At 42.8% G+C, this 16,631-nt stretch overlaps 1 protein-coding gene across 2 annotated transcripts in view; it reads right to left on the minus strand.

Annotated features, from left to right (window-relative positions):
* Positions 1-16,631, minus strand: part of DNAH7 (dynein axonemal heavy chain 7) — a 918,640-nt gene that overhangs the window by 744,914 nt on the left and 157,095 nt on the right. For both annotated transcript variants that reach the window (XM_083153498.1, XM_083153497.1), the window contains 2 exons: positions 8,567-8,692; positions 6,236-6,355 (listed from right to left, as the gene is read on the minus strand). In XM_083153498.1, coding sequence (XP_083009624.1) covers positions 6,236-6,355; positions 8,567-8,692 — 246 coding nt within the window. The remainder of the gene's footprint in view (positions 1-6,235; positions 6,356-8,566; positions 8,693-16,631) is intronic.

Below are 16,631 nucleotides of genomic sequence, written 5' to 3' on the forward strand. Positions count from 1 at the left end.
TTATGGGAAATGGGTCTACTCACTATTTTACACGTGCGAGGGCACCCCTAACAAGTCTATGCAAGGCATGCAATAGGGGAGTGCGTGGTGATAGTGGAGCACTATATGAACTACTATGGACACCCTGTGTAAGGTGGTTCTTAAAGTTTGCATAGGTATCAAATATTCTATGCATATAATGCCTCCGTGGATGTATAAAAGCATCATGAAATTCCTACAGTCCATCCAACATGGATTTAATTCTAATTGATGAAAAATACATACCAAAAATAATTAACAAGAAATTCATATACAGAATTCATATGAAATAATTCATATGAAGAAATTCATATAAAAATTCATATAAAAGATACATATAAAAGAATCCTCATGGATAAAAAATTATATATACAATTTCTATAAAAATACATATATAGTATCCATAACAAACCCATAAACAATGTATAAAAAATTCCACATCGAAAATCCATATGCCATATTAAAAAATCATAACTTATATCAATTGTAATCATAATAACAACAATAATAACACCATGCCCACAGATGGGATAAATAAAAAGGATTTTTTTTACGCATATGGTTAACACAGACATAATAAGACATGGGGAGTGTGCCAGTCCGTTTTCTTGGGGGTTGTGGGATCTAAAGAATCTGAATAGTTAGGGACTGTGAGTACATGACTGTGAGTAAATATATCCAGATGTAGAGGGATTGAATGGTTTATAATTCCAGATGTTTTCTAATGATTTTGGAAAGAGTTTTTAATGAGGAGGATCCTTATTGTGCTTTTCATGCCTTCTGGGAATTTTAAAGGAACGCTGCGATCTCAAAGTCAACGTTCATGCCATTGGGGGCCAGGGTCCCCATGTAATAGATCAGTTTTGTTTCCTCCTTACTAAGTGCTATTTCCTGATTCCCTCCTCTCCATGGGATGGTTACTTTCTTGAGCCCAAAATACTTCAAAAAGCTTGGGTCACCATTGTGTTTGTCCTTAAAGTGTGCAGGTACGCTGTGATTTTCTTTACCGTTCTTTATGTTACAGAGGTGCTCTTGAATTCTTATATGGAGTTTCCTCTTTGTCTTCCCGACGTACTGTAAACCGCAGGGGCACTCTAGGAGGTATATCACCCCTGCAGTTTTGCATGTGATCCGGTCTCTTATTTCAAAATCTTTTCCATTGGCGAATGATGTTATTTTCTTCAGGGGTTTCGTGTCTCTTTTATATGTTTTCTTGCACGCTGTGCAATCTCTGCATCTGGAAAAACCTTTCGTTTTGATGATGGATCTCATATTGGATGTTGGGGTGAGGGGTTTGAGGTAGCTTTGAACCAACGACTTTTTTATGTTGTCTGCTCTTCTATAGATCACACGAGGTCGGTTTGGGATAAATTCTTTCAATTCTTCATCTGCCTGCAATATGTGCCAGTGTTTACGTAAGCTCTTTTCCAACCATCTGCTCTGTGCTGAATATTGTGAGACGAAGGTTACACATTCTTGTATTTTGTTCTCCTCATCTTTTGGTTCTCTGACCTGTAGTAGGACTTCTCTTTCCATCCTTCCAATCTTGTCTTTCTCAGTTTGTAGTATACGGTCGTTGAATTTCTTCTCCTTAAAGTTATTGACAAGTTGTTGACTTTGTAGTTCATAGTCATTTGTTTTTGAACAGTTCCTGCGGATCCTCCTTAGTTGGCCCCCTGGGATATTTTGGATCCATTTCTTATGATGGTTGCTCGTGGCCTCTAGGTAACTGTTACAGTCTGTCTCCTTTATGTACGTCTTTGTTTCAATTTTTCCTTTTTCAATAAATATGTTCAGATCTAGGAAGTTGATGCTGTCTGCGCTGATGTTGCTGGTGAATTCTAGATTCAAATTATTGTCGTTTATTTTCTCTATGAAATGTTTCAAGGTTTCTTTGTCCCCGTCCCATATTATGGCGAAACTAGTCGAAGGCACGCAAGCACCTGGAACCGCCGATCACACCTCACCTTTAATAGAGGTCAGTCGACGGGAGTCTGCCAGCAGACGTTTCCACGTTCATCTCCCACTTCTGGAAGAGGTAATATCAGCCCACAGCGGCATCCTTGTTGAAGGCTACAGAAACTGACTTTCATCCAGACAGAATATAAGTGTGATCACACCAAAGGGCATACCCCCTGTGTGTTATCCCTAACCCACTTACCCCACGTTTGTGTGTACCGGTATTAGGCTTAGATAGTATGCCATAACCTATTCAAAAGAGTGTGTATACATCAGTTTTCTACCTGGATATTTTATCATTTTTATATTATTGTTATTGTTTTTTATACCACATGTATTATGCAGATATTAAATAAATGTTATTTATTTTGAAAAAACTACGCTTCACTCATGCATGTTGACCTCATTTAAATAGTCATAAAGAGTTCATTTTCGCATATTCACAAGGGTCCCCGGAGCGCAAAAGTGACACCGCAAGGTGTAACCCCCCCCCCCCCCCTTTCTGGGAAATTCAAAGTTGTGGAAGGGTCAGAGTTACTCACTCTTGCACAGACTGAGAAAATCATTGCATATGAGTTTTTATCTGGCCGCCGTTCTGCGATATTTCCGCAAGTCATACGCAAACTTGCACAGGGCAGGTTTTCACTCTGTCTGGGCACCGAGTAGCTGATCAAAGGACTCTGCAAAATCGCTTAGCAGCAATCAGGTCTGAATCAGGCCCTATGCTGGCCGGTGACTGTTGGATGAGCCTGGGTCTGCTGCTGAACGGGACAAATGTATTGTATAGTGTAGTACAGTATGTTTTAGTCATTTTCTTCAGTGGCTGCATGGCCACAAGCACTCACACTGATATGAATCTAAACAGGGATTAAGAATATTTGGAAGAAAGTAAAAGTTAGAATACCCCATAACACAGGCATGTCCAAACTGTGGTTCTCCAGCTGTTATTTATTTATTTACAGTTTCTTATATAGCGCAGCAGATTCCGTTGTGCTTTACAATAGTAAACAGTGATAAACAAACTGGGTAACAACAGACAGACTTGGAGGTAGGAGGGCCCTGCTGCAAGCTTACAATCTAGGGCATGCCTTGCCCTAGTTTTAGCATTCCCTAATAGCAAAACTGTGGCAAGGCATGATGGGACCTGTTGCTTCACAACAGCTGGAGGGCCATAGTTTGGACATGTCTGCCTTAAGAGAACTATCTCTGAAGACCCAAAATGCTGTTTAGATATTAAAAACATGTCAGATTTAGTAGGTAAAGTGTAAGTAAGCAGAGGTGGATTTCCCAAAAGGCAATCTAGGATCCTAAAGTCCATTGGGTCTCAATGGGCCCCATACAGATATCCTGGCTGTACAAAAACTTCAAAGAGAAGCATTGCGCAAACACCAAATAATGATGTGATGTCACACTAGCCCAAGCACTCCCAGTGTCCCACTGTCTCACAGCCCAGCTCCAGCACAGTATTTATTTATTTATTAACAGTTTCTTATATAGCGCACACATATTACGCAGTGCTTTACAGAGCATAAAGCTACATCTGCCTGTACCCAGCAGTGTGGAGACAGAGGTTGAATCAGACTGAATGATCTCGATTCACCATTCACTGGTTGAGTGAGAAATTAGGATCTGGATGACAGTGACAGTGCAGGAGGCAGGTATAGTGTAAACAACAAACAATACAGCTGTGTCCACATACATCTATCCACATGCGCTGCAAGTTGTGTTATACATAACGTGTGAGCTCTGTATGTTTGGACACGGAAAATGGTTTCATCCACTGTATGTGGGCAGTCAGGTTACTTTAATGGGAAAGATATTAAGTCTACTTTCAAAATGCCTAAGATATGATTCCAATTTGTATGCAATGCTGATGTTCAGACAACTGGGCAATTATCATTAGACTGTGCACGCACCAATATACTCTAGTAATGCCACATGCAATCAGGAACAAACATATTCAAGGAAATGTACTAAGGATGGCTGTATACGTACAGGTATGAAATTTACAAAGATGCGGAAAAAGGAATAAATTCCTTTTAGGAGAATTGCGCTACAGGGTATGGAGCAGCTTGATATATGGAGACGGTAGAAAAATAATAGTTTTTTTTCAAGCGCTGGAGGGATGAGGGTGGGCGGGTACCGTAGTAGGAGTACAAGGTATACTGATAGGAGCAGTAAGAAGAATAGGTAGAAATAAAGGTAAAGCCAGAAAAATTAAAATACAAAATAAAATAAAAATAAATATAAATAAAATATATCGAAATAAAATACAAACAAACTAAAATAAATGTATCAGAATGAAAAATAATAAATAAAATAAAAAATAAAAAAATATAAATAAAAAATAAAAATAAAAATAAAATAATAATAAAAATAAATATAAATAAAACAATAAACGTGACCAAATAAAATGTTTACACTCCTTCTTGGAGTTTATAGAAGCAGTCCAGTAATAGGAGAGAGTATGAGGCTGGCTTACCCTGCACTAAATTGTGTACTGCCGCAAGACGCAGGCTGAGTACAGTTCTGCCGGAGTTCCGGAGTTTGCAAGTGACGTCACCTGCCGGCTTCTGCCTTGCGCTTGTAGCGGCACTGGCGGGCGGCTTGCTCTAGGTCTCTGTCTCCGTCTGGGGGGCTTCCTGGTTCATCCGACGCGTTTCACACATCAGTGCTTTGTCAAGGATGTTTGTGGATTCATTTTTTTCTCTTTATATAGGACAATCACTTCACCAGCCAGTCCAGATCCCCTATACGCATTTGTCCAGATCACATCAGACTTCCAAATGCAGAATCTGCTGCCAGATGCTATGCTGCCCGCAGTCCGCGCTGAGAGTGTCCGCACACACAGCCTGCCACCAGCTGCACACCGCCCGGCCCCGTCTGGCAGTGGTGTAACTATGGCTCCACAGTGGTGGCGGGGGGAGCCTGCACCACAGGGGCATATGGGCATGGTGAAGTGACCTGCGGGAGCTGGGGGCAGGTTTTATCAGTAAAACTGCAGCCCAGACACGTCAGCAGCAGCTGCCGAACATGAGTAAGCCATGCGTCTTGATCTGTAGCATACAGACAATTGGAAATGGTTTGTGAAAAAGATGGATAGTGCTCAAGATAGCTATATTCAGAGATTAATCAAACCTTTAAATGCAATTTCCAATTTTCTGTATTCTTCTGGTAGTTTCTGGTGTTTCTACCGTTGTGAATTTGGGTATGGCTGCACTTGGTTTTATTGCGCATCCATCTGTCAAATACCTTTTCTTGTATTGATCTGTAGCATGGCTGAGTTGGCACGAGCTGTTGAGTTTGCATGGCAGGAATGGCCAGGGTCTGGGAGCAGGAGACCCGTCGATGTTGGTGCTCTGCTGCTACCATAGATGGGAGGAGAGGAGGGGAGGGGGTTCCTCTGGCACTGCACATTGCGCTGTATGCTTCCTTTGTCCTTAGTGACCGGCCCCCTCCTGTACTGCAGAGAATGCAAGTCCCGCACTAGTGGCTGGACCCTGGGGTGTGAGTATAGGACAGTAGTCAACCAGAAACGGAGTAGTGGGTGTGACCTCTGCAGCCGCTGCCCAGGGCAATTTAGCAGATGCTTCATCCCCTCCATGCACTTGTCCTGGATGGGGAGAGGGAGCTCCAGTACTCTCTGTGTCTTCCATATTTTGGGAAGCAGGACCGGTCCATGAGCCCGGTGCTAGTTATAGAAATATGGGGGGAACCCCACTTTTTTGGCCTCATTTATTTCTGCAACCAGGGCAGGCTCAATGAGCCTGGGGCTGGTTACAGCCGGGCGGGGGGACCCCACATCATTTTTTTTAAATTATTTATTTATTCTTCAGTCAAATATGACAAAAATCATGGTCTATTTGACCTTTTTATGCACTGGTGAATTCGTATCAGAATTCACCAGTACAAATTATAGTAGATCTGCCGATCACTTAGAACACTATGGCCACATACAGCCTTGAGCCTTGTTCTATCGATGGTGTAGCCATTCGTAACAGCTGAATACAGCCGTAAATCAGTCAGTCACCCAGACCCGGGCGTATTTGACATTGGATTACAAATGTGTGCATTCGTACCCATACAATTTTAGTACATTTACCCCAAAGTGCTATATATTGTTTCAACAACTGGTCCCAAACTTGTATCTTGCATATGGCACCATGAAGCCTAACACTGTCTCTGTAAGTAAGGTTCATTTTAGTTTGAATGTATAATCATTTACCAAGCAACATTACAGGATTTTGCATTATCTTACTTTTTAAGCAATACATCTTTGGCAGAATCAATGTGTCTTATGACAAGGTTTTGGAAGATGGAAAGCTCCATTGACTCCTGGCGACTGTGAAATTCATCTGTGTCAACAAGACGTAATTTCCTAAGGAGAAAAAACATAAAACAGGATAAACAATGACATATACCAATATACTGTATGTACAATAATATTTTACACTGCACACAGAACTGATCGTGATACAAACAAATTACATATATGACACATATGAAAGATGGCCGTTCCCATACCACACTAACCCAGGCTGGCTCACCTTGCTGGCCGGCAGACACAGTTCTGATACCTGCATTCTATTTTAAACATAGGGGCTAATTCAGGTTGGATTGCTATATATAGAAAATGCAGTAGACTGCAAGCAAAAAGCCACCGCCCAGAAGGAAAGAATAACAACCATTGCAAAATACTGCATCGCTATACACCTTGCATTCGCAGGTCCATTCACCATTCCCAGAACATCGAAGAGTACTTGCCATCTGAGCCAATGAGAGTAAGGCTGGAAGTGGTCAGTGCTAACATCAGAGATCCACTCTAAAAATGCATTGGGCACGCCTGCACTCTTTCAAACACAAGCAGAAAACTGCATAGTTTCTGCTCCCAAACGCTGGCTTCCCATCAAACTGCGACTGCATTGCGATTAATAAGCATTTGCATTTTATTCACAATTTAAGGTGGCGCTCAAGCTCATATGCTTCAGATAGCAGCCACTTCCAGATACTGCTAGCTGGGACTCAGGAACAGCCTCCAACCATGCCCTCCATTCCACTGTAATGCCTGCTCATCCCCTGCTGCCACATATTTTATGGTGTAAAGAAGCTGTCCTGGCATCAGGCAAGGTAACTCAGGCAGGTCGACCAACTCAGCAGCATCCTCTCCATGACCCAACCAGAAGAGCTGGCTTCCTGAAGAGTGCCATGCGGGTGATCTGCCCAGGGCCAGATTAAAGGCCTAATGGGCCTGGAGCTGAAAGTATTCACAGGCCCAGGGCCAGATTAAAGGCCTAATGGGCCTGGAGCTGAAAGTATTCACAGGCCTATTATGAAAAGTGAAGGAGGTGAGGCCAGTGCCATGTAGGCATGTAGAACCCATACACTATTAGCCCCAGTGTCTCCAAAACTATATGAAAGTAAAAACATTACGGGGAGAGTGAAAGCAGGGAAAATATAGGCTACTTACTTTCCAAGATTAACATTGATGGGCCCAGGGGATAAAGCAGTGGTGCCCGGTGGGGATCCAGAATGATGGAAGGAGGGAGAAGAACTGGGCCACCCCACATGGGCGACCAACGGGGATCCAGAGGTGGCTGGAGGAAAGCCGGTGTGACCAACAGGATCCATCGGTAGCAGAAGAAGAGCCAGGCCACCCAGCAGGGATCCAGTGGGAGGAGAAGACCCGGGTCACCCCATCTGGGCGATCAATGGAGATCCAGTGGTGGTGAGAGGAGGGAGGTGAGCTAGGCCACCCTATATGGTGAGGAGAGCAGACGGGACCAGCAGCACTCAGCATCCAACAGAGCTGCCTCTAATATGTGTAGCATGGTCAGGCAGCGAAGAGAGAGAGGTTTAGGCCGCAGGAAGGGAGGGGAAGGGGGACAGTAAGTATACTTACCTGACCCCTGTCAGGATTCCGTTCTTTGGGATGCCAGAGTTGGTATTCTGACTGACAGCATCCTGACTAATGTTAATTTGCATGTATCCCTAATACACAAGATAAAGCTGTGAAGAAGGCACAGGAAGGGGTGAGTGATGGTCACAGAGGATGGTGAGTTGAGGGAGTGGTGAGGTGGGATGTAGGGGTTATAGTATCGAGGTGGTCAAAGGGGTATTACCAGCAGCGCCGAGCAGGGGGAAAACAGCTCAATTTGTATGCACTGAGTGGCTTTTCTCCCCCAGCGATGACAGCGGTCATTGCTATCCATACTCGCTGGGCATAATCGCCCAGTGTGTATGGACCTTAAGCAGGGTAAACACCTACAGACTTATATGTACAATCTGCCTGGTGGGAACCAAGATCTGGTAATGTATGGAAGCAAATGACAGTCAACCAGTCCAACATGGACAAAACATTGACATTAGAAAGAGTGAACAGGTGATAACACCAATAGTGTCACCTGTTAAGTAAAGACACAATATATATACATATGCAAACAGTGGATTCAGATTATAAGCACAAAAAAAGAAAAATAATCAATGATATCCTTAAACAAGAAGAGTGCTTGATCATGTAATTCTATCGACCCAGTCGCAGACATAAGTGTATCACAAATATAGACCTGAAGATAGTTGATGCTTTACTTACCCAAATGATGAATGCCACAAATCTAAAACAGCAGCCATTGTTGGGTTGATGGAGTTCAAATTCTCCTTGATGAAGTTGTAATTTGCTGCAAATGACTTTTTCCATGGTTTTGGCACAATTTGTAATCTAAAACGGAGAGAACATTGAAATGGTATAAGGAGCAATTGTTAAGGAATGTATCAGTCATAATGGCAAATATGGACATGTATCTTTTATTAATGTAACATGAACACATGAACTCCTGTATTCGTTTTTAGTTCCCAAAATGCTAAAATTTCTTGTGAAGGCGCTCAGCACATTCAGTATTTTACACAACAGAGAGCAATACATTGGAGAATAATCTAAAGCACTCTGATAAAGTGTACACATCATATTCTATGACTTTCAAAAATATATATTTATTATGAATATTTATAAAATGTGTAATTTTTTTCCCCTTTAAACATACCTCAGTTTACGGCTTAAACCTAGAAAATGAGGGAGCATTACGGTATGTCTTCATTGCATATGGCTCTTTAACCCCTTCCTGACAGAGCCAGTTTTTGCGTTCCTGACAGAGCCCTTTTTTTCAAATCTGACATGTCTCACTTAAGTGGGGATAACTTTTTTTTGCTTTTACTTATCCCAGTGATTTTGAGAATGTTTTTTCGTGACACATTGTACTTCAAATTAGTGGTAAATTTGGGTCGATACAGTCTGTGTTTTTTTGTGAAAAATACCAAAATGTCGTAAAAAAATGGAAAATTTAGCAATTTGCAAAATGTTAAATTTTCTGCTTGTGAGACAAATAATCATACCACTCAAAATAGTTAATAACTAACATAGACCATATGTCTACTTTATGTTGACATCATTATTTCAACTTCCTTTTAATTTTTTTGGACACTAGGAGGCTTACAATATGAATAGCAAATTCTCAAATTTTCAAGAAAATTTCAAACACTGATTTTTTTAGGGACCAGTTCAGTTCTGATGTGACTTTGAGGGACTTGTATGTGAGACACCCCCATAAATGATACCATTTCAAAAACTGCACCCCTCACAGTATTCAAAACAGCATTTTGGAAGTTTGTTAACCCTTTAGGTGTTTCACAGGAATTAAAACAAAGTGTAGGTGAAATTTCAAAATTTCATTTTTTTTGCAGATTTGCAATTTTAATACATTTTTCTAAGGAACACAGTACATTTTACTAGAGAAATGTGACTAAAAATTGATTCCCCCAATTCTTTTGTTTTCATAAATATCCTATATGTGGCCCTAGTGTGCACGTTGACCAAACCACAGGCTTCATAATAGAAGGAGCACCTACTTGATTTTGGAGCCTCCTTTTTATGAGATTATTTTTTAGGCACCATGTAGGTTTCTAGGCACCATAAGATGCTAAAATTTAGGAACCCCCCCACAAGTGACCCCATTTTGCAAACTACACCCCTCAGGGAATTCATCTAGGGGTATAGTGTACATTTCAAACCCCCAGGGGTTTCACCAATTTTGATACAACTGGGCAGTGAAAATGAAAAATTACATTTTTTTACACAAAAATGCAGTTCTGGCTCAAAATTTTTCATTTTCAGAAGGTATGAAGGAGAAAAAGCACCCCAAAATCTGTGCCCCAATTTCTCCCGAGTACGGCAATGCCTCACATGTGACCAAAAAATACCAGTTGGGTGCATGGCAGGACTCAGAAGGGAAGGAGTGATTTTTGGATTTTGCAGCTCAGATTCTGGTGGAATTTTGGTGGGTGCTATGTCGCATTAGCAAGACCCCCCAAGCACCAATACAGTGGAACCCCCCCACAAGTGACCCCATTTTGCAAACTACACCCCTCAGGGAATTCATCTAGGGCTATAGTGTACATTTCAAACCCCCAGGGGTTTCACCAATTTTGATACAAGTGGGCAGTGAAAATGAAAAATTACATTTTTTTACACAAAAATGCAGTTCTGGCTCAAAATTTTTCATTTTCAGAAGGTATGAAGGAGAAAAAGCACCCCAAAATCTGTGCCCCAATTTCTCCCGAGTACGGCAATGCCTCACATGTGACCAAAAAATACCAGTTAGGTGCATGGCAGGACTCAGAAGGGAAGGAGTGATTTTTGGATTTTGCAGCACAGATTTTGGTGGAATGAATGGTGGGTGCTATGTTGCACCAATACAGTGGAACCCCCCCACAAGTCACCCCATTTTGCAAACTACACCCCTCAGGGAATTGATCTAGGGGTATAGTGTACATTTCAAACCCCCAGGGGTTTCACCAATTTTGATACAAGTGGGCAGTGAAAATGAAAAATTACATTTTTTTACACAAAAATGCAGTTCTGGCTCAAAATTTTTCATTTTCAGAAGGTATGAAGGAGAAAAAGCACCCCAAAATCTGTGCCCCAATTTCTTCCGAGTACGGCAATGCCTCACATGTGACCAAAAAATACCAGTTGGGTGCATGGCAGGACTCAGAAGGGAAGGAGTGATTTTTGGATTTTGCAGCTCAGATTCTGGTGGAATTTTGGTGGGTGCTATGTCGCATTAGCAAGACCCCCCAAGCACCAATACAGTGGAACCCCCCCACAAGTGACCCCATTTTGCAAACTACACCCCTCAGGGAATTCATCTAGGGGTATAGTGTACATTTCAAACCCCCAGGGGTTTCACCAATTTTAATACAAGTGGGCAGTGAAAATGAAAAATTACATTTTTTTACACAAAAATGCAGTTCTGGCTCAAAATTTTTCATTTTCAGAAGGTATGAAGGAGAAAAAGCACCCCAAAATCTGTGCCCCAATTTCTCCCGAGTACGGCAATGCCTCACATGTGACCAAAAAATACCAGTTGAGTGCATGGCAGGACTCAGAAGGGAAGGAGTGATTTTTGGATTTTGCAGCTCAGATTCTGGTGGAATTTTGGTGGGTGCTATGTCGCATTAGCAAGACCCCCCAAGCACCAATACAGTGGAACCACCCCACAAGTGACCCCATTTTGCAAACTACACCCCTCAGGGAATTCATCTAGGGGTATAGTGTACATTTCAAACCCCCAGGGGTTTCACCAATTGTGGTACAACTGGGCAGTGAAAAATTACATTTTTTTACACAAAAATGCAGTTCTGGCTCAAAATTTTTCATTTTCAGAAGGTATGAAGGAGAAAAAGCACCCCAAAATCTGTGCCCCAATTTCTCCCGAGTACGGCAATGCCTCACATGTGACCAAAAAATACCAGTTGGGTGCATGGCAGGACTCAGAAGGGAAGGAGTGATTTTTGGATTTTGCGGCTCAGATTCTGGTGGAATGAATGGTGGGTGCTATGTGGCATTAGCAAGACCCCCGAAGCACAGTGAAATTATGAACCTAATAATCCATAGATGTGTGGTATAATTTAAAACACTCCTTTATACATAGGCCGGGTTTGTCGGGGCAAGTGTCACACTGGAAAATAGTTTGCTTTCTTATTCCCTTTTTATAGCAAGCTTTGCACCTTTTTTGTGTCCTGCCCTTTTTTCCAGTGGAGGGGATTTCATCAGGAAAATGCTGCCCTGGTACAATACGGGGGCCAGTACTAGAAGTACTGGGGCCCTCTGCCTGCTGGTTCCCAAATATTAGGCCCTTTATGACTTCCTCTTGAAAGTGCATAAATGTCCCCCTCTGGCCGGTAGAACGGAATAGCACGTAAGCGTTATACAGTGCCATCTGGATGATATACACGGCCAGCTTCTTGTACCAGATTTTTGTTTTCCGCAGGGCACTGTACGGCTTCAGTACCTGATCTGAAAGATCCACTCCACCCATGTACCTATTGTAATCCAGGATACAATTAGGTTTTGAGGTGTGGGTACTGGTACCTCGTACAGGGACGGAGGTGGTACTGTCTCCGTGAATTGTTGTCAGTATAAGGACATCCCTCTTGTCCTTATATTTGACCAACAACATATTTTCGGTGCATATTCCCCTGCTTTCACCCCTTCTCATTACTTGGGCAATGTGCGTTTTTGGGAGGCCTCTTTGGTTCTTGCGCACAGTACCGCAAGCTGCTGTACCTCTTGAACCAAGGGCCTTAAACAGGGGGATGCTAGTGTAAAAGTTATCCACATAGAGGTGATAACCTTTATCCAGGAAGGGGTGCACTAAATCCCAGACAATTTTTCCACTAACACCTACGAGGGAGGGGGGGCATTCTGGCGGTTCAATTCTTGAATCCTTCACTTCATATACCCTAAACCTGTGAGTGTACCCTGAGGTGCTTTCACACAGCTTATACATTTTTATGCCATACCTTGCCCTCTTACTGGGAAGGTACTGGCGGAATTTAACCCTTCCTTTAAAATGTATAAGGGACTCGTCTATGCAAATGAATTTATCTGGGATGTACATGTCTTCAAATTTGGCACTGAAATGATCAATGACCGGCCTGACTTTGAATAGCCGGTCAAAGGTGGGATCATCTCTGGGTGGGCACTGTGCATTATCGTTGTAATGCAAAAATTTAAGGATCGTCTCAAATCGAGCCCGGGGCATGGCCATACGGTAAAATGGGGTGCTGTACAGAACATCTGTACTCCAATATTGCCTAATTTCTGGCTTTTTTACTATGCCCATATGAAACACCAGACCCCAAAACGTCATCATCTCTACTGCATCTACAGGGGTCCACCTAGCAAATGATGACGTGGGGTTTTGAGCAATAAACTGCTGGGCATATAAATTAGTTTGGTCCACCATTAAATTTATAAAATCATCAGAGAAAAATATTTTGAAAAAGTCAATTTCTCTGAGACCTGTGGAATCAAATTGGATTCCTGGCATGGCCAAAAACTCAGGAACCTGGGGCTCAAAATTGTCTGGTGGTGGGGTCCATACGAGATCAATTATTGGGGGGGGGGTCTCAGCTGCTCTACGGGGGCGTCTTTGAGGGGGTCCCTCATCACCAGAGGAGGAAGAGGAGCTTAAGGCGAATCCTTCAAATTCCCCGCTTGCATCACTGGCTGTGTCAGAGTCAGAAGCAAGCATGGCATATGCCTCCTCCACTGAATACATTCTCCTGGATGACTGGGATGACATTTGGGATGACATTTGGGATGCCATTTTTATTTTTGTGTTACTGGTAGTGAAATGTTTCAACACGTGTATAGTGTAGGGGGGGTACAAACTTTATTTCAACCCGGGGGGTATGTAGTATGTAGTGTGTATGTAGTGCAGAAAAAAAAAATACTTTATACAAAAAAAAAAAAAATTGAAGGGGTTAAAAAAAAAAAAAAATTGAAGGGGTTAAAAAAAAATTGAAGGGGTTAAAAAAAAAATTGAAGGGGTTAAAAAAAAAAAAAAAAAAGGTCCTGCGCCAAAAATTGAGCACAGATGTTGGTCAGTAACGTCCGTCACTGAACAGCGCTCAAAGGCAACAGGAATTTGATCAAAAAAAAAAAAAAAAATAGATCGACCCTGTGCCGAAAAAGATGATCAGTGATGTACGTCACTGATCAGCGCACAGCGGCCACAGGACACCCACAAAATCACAGTGTGTGTAAAAAAAAAATTAAAAAAAGACCCCACAGCACACACAAAAAAAAAAAAGGTGATCAGTGATGCGACACTGATTACCAGTGAGGGGCAGCAGGTGCACAACCTTTGGTGCAACTGGCAGGTATATATATAAAAAAAAAACCTCTGCACCCCCAAAAAGTTGCTGATCACCTCAGATATAGTGATCAGCACAAAAGGCGGGGGCAGCAGACACAAAATTTAGCACTCTCTATCACTCTCTGTCACTATCTCTCTCTATCTCTCTATCTCTCACTATCTAACACTCTATGACACTGCAGCAGCAGCAGTGACAGGTATATATATATATAAAAAAAAACCTGCGCCCCCAAAAAGTTGCTGATCAGTTTATTTATACTGATCAGCACAAAAGGGGGGGCAGCAGTCAGTTATATAAAAAATATATAGCACAATCTGTCACTATCTCTATCTCTCTCTCTCTATCTCTCTCTATCTCTCTCTATGTCTCTATCTATAACTATATCACACTGCAGCAGCACAAAATATAGCACTCTCTGACACTATCTCTCTCTATCTCTCTCTATCTAACGCTATTACACTGCAGCAGCACAAGTTCACAACTCAGGAAGTCACAAGTAACAGGATCCAGGAAGCATCCAGCACACTATGAAGCAGTGATGAAGCAGTGATCAGGCAAGGTATTTGGAAGGATCAGGTAAGTATTTGGAAAGGTTCTGGTCAGTATATGGCGGCAGCTGGGCACGGTGACCGCACTGCACGCTATTCCAGACCGGAATGGCGTCTGCAGTGCAGTCACCGTTAGTTTAAATCCCCCTCCTTGGCTGTGATTGGTCCGTCGGTCCGACGAACCAATCACGGCCTTTGGGGGCGGGCGGGGTGAGGTGGGGTGACACCAGTGTCACCCTTACACCCCGCGGTGATTGGTGCTGTACTTTACAGCACCAATCACCTCCGATCCCGTGTCACCGGCGAACGTTATTCGCCGGTGACACAGAAAACGCTGTAATTGGCTGTTCACACTGAACAGCCAATCACAGCGATCACCGACGGGGGGGCGGCATCGCAGCCCCCCCTGGGCATGCACGGACATGTCTGCTGTCAGGGACAGCAGACATGTTGTAACTGTCACCGCGTCTATAGACGCGGTGACAGTTACAAGCCATGACGTACATTTACGCCATGTGTCGGGAAGTACTTCCCGACCATGACGTAAATATACGTCAATTGTCGGGAAGGGGTTAAAGCATTTCAAACTATGTTTTACATTACAAAAAGCGTGCTCAGTTCTCCACTTATCTCATTGATAGTATAGGAAAAGGCCCCACCCCAAAACGTCTCAGAGCGGATGCAAAAGTAACTCATCCCACATTCTGTTACAAACTTTGGCTTCCTCCTATGATTATTTCCTAAACTCTTGTGATTAGATACACCAATATTAAAAATCTTTTTAAATTTAGCTTTTCCTGTGTGTAATCTGATGCGTGGTTCCCTGAATATCGGATCGGAACTTGAGATCATACGTGTTGCATGTAAATAAGTGCCAGTAAATTTGATGTTCTTTATTATTGGACACATGGCAGATAGCAGAAATGAACATACACCTTATACCATCTCTGCTCAGATTGTCATACTTAAAGTGGTTACAGGCCTCACTATGTTTTTCATATACCTTACTTTGTACCAGTGGCGTAACTCCCAGAGCCAATGGAGGCATTGGTCGCCAGTTGTCAGCCATTAGGGGGACACAGCTCTCCCCATCCACACCCCTGCTGTCCCTCTCACCCTCTGCGCTGTCCTTCTCCACATCCACGCTGTCCCTCTCCACATCTGCACTGTCCCTCTCCACATCTGCACTGTCCCTGTCCATGTCCACATGTCACTCTCTGTCCCTGCTGTCATGATCTCTCTCCTAACCACAGCCTCCTCTGCATCGCCACAGATCACAGCCTTCACCGCTGACCACAGCATCCTCCGCCCCGCCACTGCCATTTACCACAGCCTCCTCTGCCCTGACACTGCAACTGTCCACAGCCCCATCCTCACTGTCGCCAGAATTAGCATCCTTCTTGGCACCAATGATTATCACAACCTAAGGTAAATCTTACCCAGGTGACTTCTCTCTCCTACCTGTATGGCCCTGCTGTTGCTATGTCGCTAGCTCATACTGTGTGGCATTATGTAAAATTTAGCTCATTCTGTGTGGCATAATGTGATTTTTGTCTCATTCTGAGTGGCATAATGTGTAAGGGGGCACTTGTGCTATATAGTATAAGGGATCCTACGACTGTGGAGCATAATGTGTATAAGTGGTATATGGTGCACTACACTTAAGGACATGCTCCTTTTGAGGCAACACCCTCTTTTCCATAATTACAGCTTTCACTTTTCTATACTCCTACTTCAGCCACTGTGTGTGTATGTGTATATATATATATATATATATATATATACACACATACACATACACCCCCCCCCCCCCCCCCACGGCATGGAAGGAGTCAGAACCGGCACTCAAGTATGAAGAAATCCTTTTATTCAATAAAGGTAGAAACAGGT

This window comes from Crinia signifera, chromosome 7, assembly GCF_055691185.1.
Source record: "Crinia signifera chromosome 7, ASM5569118v1, whole genome shotgun sequence".
Classification (NCBI taxonomy): domain Eukaryota; kingdom Metazoa; phylum Chordata; class Amphibia; order Anura; family Myobatrachidae; genus Crinia; species Crinia signifera.